Source organism: Alligator sinensis, unplaced genomic scaffold, assembly GCF_000455745.1.
Source record: "Alligator sinensis unplaced genomic scaffold, ASM45574v1 scaffold58_2, whole genome shotgun sequence".
In the NCBI taxonomy this organism is placed as follows: domain Eukaryota; kingdom Metazoa; phylum Chordata; order Crocodylia; family Alligatoridae; genus Alligator; species Alligator sinensis.
Window position 1 is genome coordinate 96914 of NW_005842405.1, and position 10398 is coordinate 107311.

Sequence of the window (10398 nt, forward strand, 5' to 3'; positions counted from 1 at the left end):
GCTAGCTGCCACGTAGGAATAATTTAGAACTAGCCAATGGCGGGGCACAAATTTGAATACAAATGGCGGGAACTCCTTGCAACGTGCATTTCTGTGCTGCAACAAAGAAATGCACCCTGCAAAGAAAGCTACTGGTGGCGGGAATTCTTTTGCACCAGGGTTCTCCTCTGCAGCAGAAAACTCCACCATGCAAAGAAGCTGCAATTTAGCGGGAACAATTTAGCAGTGCCGAAGCACTCACAAAACAAAAATCACACCCTTGGGTTGTGACACAGAGGAGGGCCACTCGCATGATCAGGGGGCAGCAGGACAGGCCCTACAAGGAGAGGCTATGAGACCTGAACCTGTTCACCCTCCACAAGAGAAGGCTGAGAGGGGATCTGGTGGCCATCTATAAACTGGCCAAGGGAGACTAGCAGGCAATGGGAGAGTCCCTGTTCCCCCGAGCACTACTGGGACTAACAAGGAATAATGGCCATAAGTTGATAGAGAGTAGATTCAGGCTAGATATCAGGAGGCACTACTTCACAGTCAGGGTGGCTAGGATCTGGAACCAACTTCCAAGGGAAGTGGTGCTCGCTCCTACCCTGGGGGTCTTCAAAAGGAGGCTAGACAGTCACCTAGCCAGGGTCATTTGACCCCAGCATTCTTTCCTGCCCATGGCAGGAGGTCAGACTTGATGATCTACTCAGGTCCCTTCCGACCCTACCAACTATGAAACTATAATCTACTGTGCATTAGTGTCACAAAAAAAATGTGCACCCACACTACTGCACAGTAGCTCTGGTCGCTGCATATTCAGTTAGTACTTGTTATTAGAGGTACTAACCTTAATGAGTTGTAACCACAGTGCATTAATGAACGTGTAGACTTGCCCTGTTACTATTGTTAACACTCTGAACACGTGCTGTATCTTATTTAGGATCTGGCACGGTGGAAAAGTCGCAGAAGAAGTGCTTCACAGGACCTAATAAAAAAAGAAGCAGAAAGGAAAAAGATGGAGAAATTACTGAGTGGTGATGGAGCAAGTGAACGAAGGAAAAGTATCAAGACCTACAGAGAAATTGTGGAGGAAAAGTAGGTTGTTCTACTGGAATGCAATTTAGTGTCTAAAAATACTGTATGTTTCAGGTATGGTGTGTAGCTACTGCCATGTTTCTGGTATGGGACATGAGGGGAAAAAATGAACCAATTTTATAATGCACTGTGAATAATTTGTCCAAATTATTCCAGATCAGGCTCAATGCACATTTGTAACTCTAGGTAACTGTGCATGGAGTTATAATTTCTCATGTTTATCCCACACAGGGAGAGAAGAGAAAAAGAGCTACATGAAGCATACAAGAATGCAAGGTCACATGAGGAGGCTGAAAATATCCTACAGCAGTACATTGAGAGATTCACCATTAGTGAAGCTGTCCTTGAGCATTTGCAGATGCCAAAAATTCTGGAAAGAAGCCATTCAGTGGAGCCAAATTCATCATCCCCACCTAAAGACCCAAATCCTCTGAAATACTTACGACAACAATCGCTGCCTGCTCCGAAATACACTGCCACCATCGAAGCAACCATTGTTCCCACCGGTGAATTGGAAGCCAGCATTTCAACAGGCCACATGTCTCCCAGCAAAACTGTTGTTTCCAAGGCTGTGCCTATGCTGACACCCAAGCCTTATTCACAACCCAAAAACACACAGCAGGTTTTAAAAAACTTTAAGGTAGGACGTGCTGTATTGTCCAAAAGCAATGTAAAGGGAAAAGAATCCTAACATAAATCATGTAAATTTATGCATAGAAGCACAATTTAGTTAAGGAATTGGGAAACAACCTGGAATTGCCAGTCCTAAACTCTCAGAAAAATGAGTTCCTAACAATCTCAGGTTAGTCACTTAATAACTAATAGATACTTTTGACATGAATCTTTCTGTGCCACAAGTCCCTATCTGTAAGATGGGGTAATATACTAACCCTTCAATTTACAGGGAGGAGGTGTATTAAAATTAATTTATGTTTATAAAACATTTCAAGACTATGATGATGAGCACCATAGAAAAGACCATGAAAAAGTTAATAGTTTTGTCTTCAGAGCGGAATTTGAATGGTGTGTAGTAAATGAGGCATGAAGCCTCTGAATGAACAACCAAAAAATCCCTGAATAGCTGCTCATTATGTGTGCAAAAATCCTGTCGTCAAGACTTATGTGGTCATATAGTGTGACTGGATCATAATGTGTATGCGGAAGGGGGTTGAATTAAGGTTGCACAGATGATTTTCATTCTGGTGTTTCTTAGTTTTAGTGCTTAACTATGTAACATTAATGTTTTACTGTAACTTTCTTCATGGAATTAGACAGACTGGAAGAACTTGGTTTGGAAGTAGCGTTGGATTTCTTAGAGTGTAGGACAGCAGTTCCCAAACTCTGGGTCATGACCCCAAATGGGGTCACAGAAACAACAGATGGGGTCACGAGAAATAAAAATTACTTTAATCCAGGGCTGGGCAAAATATGGCCTGCAGGCCAGATCCGTCCACCAGGCAATTTCATCTGGCCTGCAGGCACCTACAACTAATTGTACCTCACCCAGCCCGCATGCCTCGCTCCCACTTTCGTGCATGGAGGGCCCTGGCCCATCCAGTACGCAGCTTTTGGGTGGGGTGGCGGCTTCTGCTGCTGCTACCGCTGCAGCTGCTGAGGGACCTGCTCAGGTTCCCCAGCATCCCACTTGCTCCAGGCACCAGGTAGGGAAGCGGCAGGGGTGGATGGAGGGGGTGTTGCAGCTGTGCAGGGGCAGGGAGCATGGGACTGGGGCTGGTGACAGCATGGAGCCTATGCCCAGGGGGGCTACAGGACAGTGGATCTTGGGTGGGCAGGGAGTGGATGTGAGGGAGAGTAGGGGGCTGTGGGGACCTCACACACACTCCCACCCCATAGCCTCCCCCCCAATGGCACACAGCCCTTGTTGGCAGGGCACTCATGGCCCACACAGGCACTGCCAGAAATCCAGAAAAAATCTAGATCTCAAGGAGACTGTAAGCCAAAATGGCTAAATATTTAGTGCTGGGAGACATTAGTCAATATGAAGCTTCTGGGTGAAAAGTGACCTAAAATTCACAGGTCTTTTTTACTGGGGTAAATGATGGTTGAAATGAGACGTCCTCCCATTTTGTGTCAATGTGAAAATGAATGCTTTTGGGTACCAACAACCTCTTCAGTTCTGAACTAGCTCCCATTGAAATTAAGGGCAGTTCTTATGTACGTATACATATTTCAAGTGCTAACTGCAAGCTGCTTCATGCTGACTTACTGGAATATGAAACTAGTAATTCCTGTTTCTTTTTTAATTAATTTAACCTCTGACTTTTACCATTCCTATTGAGTGAGACCTGGATCTATCTTTGGTTGTTTTTCTAATTCTCATTCTTTTAGGGTTTTTTTGTCCATAAAATGAAAAAGGGAAAAACAGTTATACATGGGCAAGCTCAGGGTTCAGTTGTTTACTTCAGGTGGGACCATGAAATCTATCTCAGTAAGAATTATGCCAGAAAGAATTAAGCCATACATTTTTTTTACCCTGTTTAAAACACAGATCTATTTATGATACTTTTCTTTAATGACAATGTGTTGACTTGCTCCAGTTCAGGAGGAGAGAAGAATGTTTGTTTAACTCTGCAGCCAGAGCATCTGTTCTGATAATTCAAACATTTGCTTTCACTCCCTAATATAAACAGAGAAATGTCTTAGTCTAAACAGTGACATTTACAATGGATGGGTTTTAACTGTGCAGTATTTTTCTGGATTTTTTATTTTTTAAACTTTCATGACCTGTCTACTAGATAACACAACAGAGAATCCCAAGGGAGTTGTGGATTTGAGACTTGCCAACGTTTGTATTCAGGATTACGTTTTGTGAGTAATGATGAGTTGGGTAGATGATGTGGTTAGGGAAAGTAGAGGAGTGTTTTTACCTTGAGCAATAATAAGAGTGTTTGAAATGCATGTGCATATTATCTGTGCACAAGCTTGCTTTGGCTCATTTAAGACTCAGTTTTAAAATATGGCAGTCATCTTCAGGTCTTTCAGTTTGTGGTTCTCTTTTATTGCCCTGATATATAGAGCAGACCCTTGACCAGTCATAGGAACAAGAAAAGTCAGGTGGATGAGCAGTTTGCTCTTGACTAGGAATTTGTTGTGTATAGCAAGCTGAACTTGTCATTAATGGGAAATTAAGTTGTCCATTACCAGTTGAATGGAGAAAGATGCATGGAAGAAGATAGTAAACTATATGCAATTTACTTTAAAAGAATGTGCCAGTTTATTGTAAAGTCCTTTTCTCTGTTGTTTATATCCTCGCTGAATGTCCTTATGTCCTTTAAATCTGCAACCCAATGTTCCAAGGAATAGCTTAAGTCTGAACTTGTTCTTGCATGCATTGTTATTTATGCAGTACTTGTTGATCAGACGTTTAAAAACATTTCATATGTCCTATATGGCATCAGCCCAAGTAAGCTCTCTGCCAATAATTAATAGCCTGTTGCCAGAAATCAAACTTTCCCCTCAAAAATCTTTTTTCCATGGACACCCCTTTCTCCATGGAAGTTCCCTATAAAAACATGCAAAGCCCAACTAAGTTACCTTCCTTCAAAACTCTTTCCTTAAAATTAATCTCAGCTGCCATATCTTTACCATCTCATCTACAGCTGTGAAATGTGTGCTGAAATGGCTACTGATTTCTTTAATTACAGTATCATGATATTGTTAGCCAGTGCTTTTCCTGTCTTTCTATTGTATCCATCTGTTCTATATTACTGTATCTAGATTGTAAGCTCTTTGGAGCAAGTGTCTTTGTTTGCATGTATCGTGACTTGCTCTATGGGACTTTGGTCCAGGTTGGACTCTTTAGATACTATTGAGGATTCAGGTAGTGCTAATTTGATCCTCCTTCCCTAATTAATTGGCTCAGATTGAGAAGCTCCAAACTCTGGGCAAAGGGAATGTTGGCTTGAACCGAATAAATAGTAAAATAAATATGCAACTTTTTTCTAATGTTTCTTTTAAGATATATATAATAGATATTATATATCAGACCATTTGCCCTTCTACAAAAGTGTGGCCTGTTAGGACTTCTTGTTTCCTGTGCCATCGTTTGACTCGGGAAGGGGTGGAAGGTTGCTGGCTTCTTCTCATATTGTGATCAGTAAGACAACGAAACATTAAGCTAAGTCCTGCTGGTTTGGCTCCCTCAGACCAACTAAATTCCAGAGCGCACAATGTACTAATATTGTGGTGAGCTGTCTGATTACATAGCAGTTCATCAGTATAATTAGTAATTGGTAAGCATCCTTGCCTCTCTTGATGCAAGACAAAACCAAAGTGTTTATTACAGTATGCTTTGAAGAGTAGTGCTTCAAATTTTGTTGGTAGTTTTAAAATGTAATATGAAGCCACCTTGCCAGGCCACTGTATCTGTTTAGAACTATTCCTATGATTGGGGGATTTTAGTACATTTAAACATTGACTTGCAATTATTATCCTTCTTAAGAGTTATATACTTGTTCTTTGTGCTTTTGTTCAAGCTTCCCCATGTATAGTCTGTTCTACCTGTCCCAACTCTACCCTGAACTATTACTCTAACTGTTATCCTCTTAAAAACTTGCTCTTGCTGTGACACCCTCAAAATGTGCTTATCACTCAATGGGAGAACAAAAGTATATAATCATTTTCTGGATTTTCTTATTTATCTTGTCCTCTAAGTGTCTGTATTTTGGTTGTAAATTATTTCTGGCAGGAACTGCCTCTAATTTTGTGTACTGAATAATACTAAATACATTACTAGTACTGTACAGATTATTTATTAATAAATACATGCCAACTTGATGTTTTCTGTTATTTCCTCAGCGTATTTATTTAACTGTGTTCTGCAGGTAGATGGAAAAGTCAGCATGAATGGGGAAACGTACAATGGAGTGGAAGAAGAGAAGGAAAAAGAATATACGACAGTAATGTTTGCCCCTTCGCCAAGTAAATCTCTCAAGTGTGAAGGTGTGGCCAGAGAGGACGGGCACCCTGTAGAGTTGAAGCAGGACATCACTAGCATTGAGCTCAGTTTACAGAGGCCTATCCCTCACAGGGCGCACAAAGAAACAACAGTAAGAGCAAAAGTGAATGCATCATCCTTACTTTCTCTGCCAGATTTCCTTCTCAATGCATTTCATCACTAAGTTAATGAAAACCAAGAGATTATATTTTGTTTTATCACAAGAGGATCAGCTCAGGTCAAAGAAATTATACTTTTTAAGTATTTGCTGCCATGGAAAGGTAGAGGATTCAAGAACTTTTTGCAGTTGGCTTCTTGCTTGGGATGTCATGTAACTGATATGCATGCTTCAGTGCTGGAACATTTCACTGGGTCCATGTGAGAAATTGACTCTGTCCCAGCTATTGTACAGGTCTTATTCAGTCCTTCTACTGACATTAGCTGATTAGATCAGCAACGTAATTGGAGTGTGTGAGCCATTATAATTAGTCTCAGTTTTCCACCTCCATACTAACGGATGTTAATATGCTGGCAGTTTTAGCATTTAGATATTCATCGTTCCATTATCAGGAAGTATTAGAAAAGGAGGCAAGTTATCAAAATACATGGGGTCACTGTGTTTCCTGGCCACCTTACTGTACAGACTTGCATTAATTTAACTTTTTATCCCTCTCACTGTCACTAGAGAGAGGCAGAAAAAACTGGAGCACATCACAGCAGGACTCAAACCAAAACCAAACAAAAAACAAAGCGAGCACTCTTCCAGGAAAAAGAAACATGAAGGGAAAGTGGATTTGGGTCTTTCTTACTATGTAACAAAATACAATGTCAGAGATACAAAATAAATTACAAAAGCCAGGAATGATAATGAAGTTCCCTTTAATTCACAGGGTATTAGCTAGATAGGTAATTGTGCGAGTACTATTTCTAAGGATGTGTGACATTTTGCTGTTGCCCAAAGAATATAGGCTCATTCTTGGTAACAGACCTACTTCTTCTGGCATGCATGATGGGGGCTGCCAACCCCTGGTTTAGATTATGGTTGTATGGAATGGTTTGGATAGAGATGGTCCTGCCTCAGGCAAAGGGTTGGACTCATGACCTGTGGAGCTCTCTTCAAGCCCTACTTCTCTGTGACTGTCATGGGACTGGTATGGAGACGAATAAGTGACAGTAGGAAGGTAGGGAGATGGCAGTGTAGAGGATGGTTGGGGAGTAGTAATGAAATGATCCTTACTTCAGAAGTAGGATAGGGTTGCAGCTGACTTTGAATACACAGTTGACTCTGCAGTTCTGGCAATTATAAAATAAGGAAAATAATCACAGAATTAACATGATAGGGAATCTTTGAGAGAATAAAATAGGCACCTACATGATACCATTTCTAGAGTTCTGACTCAGGATTTTGTGACCTCAGTTACATGATGGGATCAGCAGTGTTAATTGGATGATACCAACTATTATGATGAATTTTGGTTTTCCAGTTTCTAATAAACTAATGTTAGCATTCCTAGAGTATTTTTGTTTCCAGGAAAAGAAACCAGATTAGTTTTAGAAAGCAGAGGCAGTATTATACAGGGAGAAGATCTCAATGCACTAAGCTTAAGACCCTTGTTTTCTGAGTGCACTTCTGGTCCTTTTGTTCATCTATGGAGTTTTTTTCAACAAGATATTTCTCTCTCTCTCCCTCCCTCTCTCTCCCTCTCTCTCTCTCTCTCTCTCTCTCTCTCTCTCTCTCTCCCCCTGTTTCCATTGCCACCAGGTAGCCTAGGTCTTTACTGTGATTGCATCAGGTTCTGTATACATTTCATTAAAAAAATAGCAGTGGCTTTGTATAGCTTTCTGGGTTATGAAGAAAAGTTTGACACACGAACCAAGCACAATCAATGTAATGATCCCTGTTACCTGCGCTAGCTTTTATAACCCCTATGTCCTTATGGTTTGCCTCTTAGCAGTGCCCCCTTTTCCCTCCCCACCTTCCTTCTATATCCTATGTATTTAAATTTCAGCTTTCTATTTAGAACCCCTGCTCCCTGCAGGTCCATCCATAGCATCTGACAAGGTAAGCTGTTACTTACAAAATCATATGCGTCTCTGAATTAATTAGTCTCTAAGATGCTATTATGCCCTGCCTTTTCAATATAATGATCTAAGAAGATCCACAAGGAACTCCATGCCATGGTATTCCTGTGGCTCTGGGTTGCCTCTGACAATGAATGGCTGATCCTTGCAGTGATCTTGAATCACTAACCTAGGGAGTTCTGAATTGTTATTGACAGCACAACTTTGTGTACGTAGGTGAAAGTGCAGCTATGAAATCAAAATTTAAGAGTTGTGTATTTTTGCTTTAAATCTAACTACAAAGCTCAGTTGTAGCACAGGAAGGCGTGGAGGAAGATTGCTGATGGGCTTACTTTGATAAAATATTGATAATAATGCATTAAGCTGTGAATGTATATAGATTCAAGGTTTTTTAAGATTCTTTTCTAGCTAATTGAATTGTTAGTAATGCAGTACTAAGACAGCAGCTCACCGCATCTTCCTCCTTGTTAGAAGATAAGTCATGTAGCATATTTTTTCCAAAGACAAAAGGGATTCCTCTTTCTACAGGTTTAACTCAGCATAAAATGTGCTTAGTTTCTGCATCATGCAGACTAATAGTAAACCTCCTTATCTGATATTTGGCCCTGATTCCCTATTCCAGAGTTCAAGAAAAAGAAAAGTAACCAAGAGATGAAAGCCAAGTTTTCTAGAAATAGAATGGCAAAAGAATTGTCTGGACGTTCCTTTGGGATGGTTGAAAATAAAGGATATCAATCAGAATTTTTTTTAAGCACTGAAATTATTTTATTTGCTTGCTTACCCTATTTTCCCCCAGTTTTCTAATTTCCAGTCAGATGATTTAGGGCTTTCTTTCCATTTCTTCCATATCCAGGTTTTGAATACAATTCACTGGAAACAGAGCTTCTATTTGCCAGTGCTTTTTGTTGTGTTTCTAGTGGGATGGGATTTCTTTCTTGTTATTCTGCTAATTTTATTTGTGTTGTCATCCTGTGTATAAGTGTGCCTGAATACCTGCACATGTAGGCATGGTGCATATTCACCTACCTGCTGTATATCATTTTATCTCTGGTCCTTCCCCTTTCTTGTTCTGTTTGCCTTATTGTTCTTCTTTCCTGTCACTCCTCTTTCCTTCTTATGATTGCTTCCTGCTGTTTCAGTTCGCTCATCAAATAGACTAGGCATATTACAGTTCACTTGTCAGATAGATTATGCACCGTCTTCTAGACATATTTTTCTTTGCTTTGTGTAGTGTTGTAGTAAAGCAGTTCAGCTGGTCTCTGGTGTACTCTACACAAGTAGCAGATGTTGGATCAAGCTATACCACTTCATAGAGCAATATGATATGGGTTTTGTGAGGGTTGGGGGATCCCATTCGTGAGCTTACACAAATGTACCAACTTAGCCCCAGACATCATTCTTCCAACAGAAAGAGTAACAGGAAAAGGAGAGCTTACATTGTACTGATAACAACCAGCAATTGAAAACTTGTTTGGGGGTTGCACTGTTACTGCCCAAATATGGTTGTGTGGAATGGATTGTTGAAAGGTTTTGCAACAGTATTGCCAACAGTGGAGATGAACACAACTGAAGAGTACTAGAGAGGAACATTTTCAGGTATTTCTAGAGCAGTAGCGGACAGTATTTTTGGCAGGTATACCACAAATTAGCCCCGCATCTTCCCTGAGTGCTACTCCAGTCCCCTTCCCTGCCCAATCTGATGCTCTGCTTTCTACTTCCTGTCCTATGCTTCCTTCCTGATCTGCCACTCTGCTTTCTACTTCCTGTTTTGTCTGCCACAGTGTTGCCTATACCTTCCCTGATCTCCTGTGTGCCAGGCACAAGTTCTTGGAGGCTCCAGGGTCTCGGAGTCACTCTAATTAAAGCACTGCCCCCTTCTTTTCCCAGAGCACGTGTAAAAGTGCTATAAAGTGTCACATAAAAAAATGTGTGATTATGCTAATGCGCAGTAAAATAGCCTACTGCTCATTAAGCATCACTTAAAAACCATGAGCATTCATTACTGCTCATTAAGGCAGCCTAATGTGTATTTCTTTTGTACCTCATATTGGAAGTACTAAATTTTAATGCACATTAGAAAAAGCACCTTAATGCATGTGTAGACATGCCCAATGACATCATTATATTTAAAGTGTCTGTTCCATGACTCTCAATGAATGATTGACTTGCCTGTAGCTCTTGTTAAGACTTGACAATGAAAAACTAGGGAGGGGAAAAATCCTGATCTAAATAGCAAGTCTCAAGAAAAATACTGTTTGTCTTTTTTAATTAGTGAACTTTTT

General features: G+C 40.6%; 1 protein-coding gene across 13 annotated transcripts in view; it reads left to right on the top strand.

Moving 5' to 3' along the window:
- LIMCH1 (LIM and calponin homology domains 1) overlaps positions 1-10398 on the top strand; it is a 104133-nt gene that overhangs the window by 55304 nt on the left and 38431 nt on the right. For all 13 annotated transcript variants that reach the window (XR_003095564.1, XR_003095565.1, XM_025211420.1 and 10 more), the window contains 3 exons: positions 923-1077; positions 1309-1717; positions 5922-6146. Coding sequence is in view for 11 of the 13 variants with exons in the window: in XM_025211420.1 (XP_025067205.1) it covers positions 923-1077; positions 1309-1717; positions 5922-6146 (789 nt within the window). In the remaining 2 variants the exon portion in view is untranslated. The remainder of the gene's footprint in view (positions 1-922; positions 1078-1308; positions 1718-5921; positions 6147-10398) is intronic.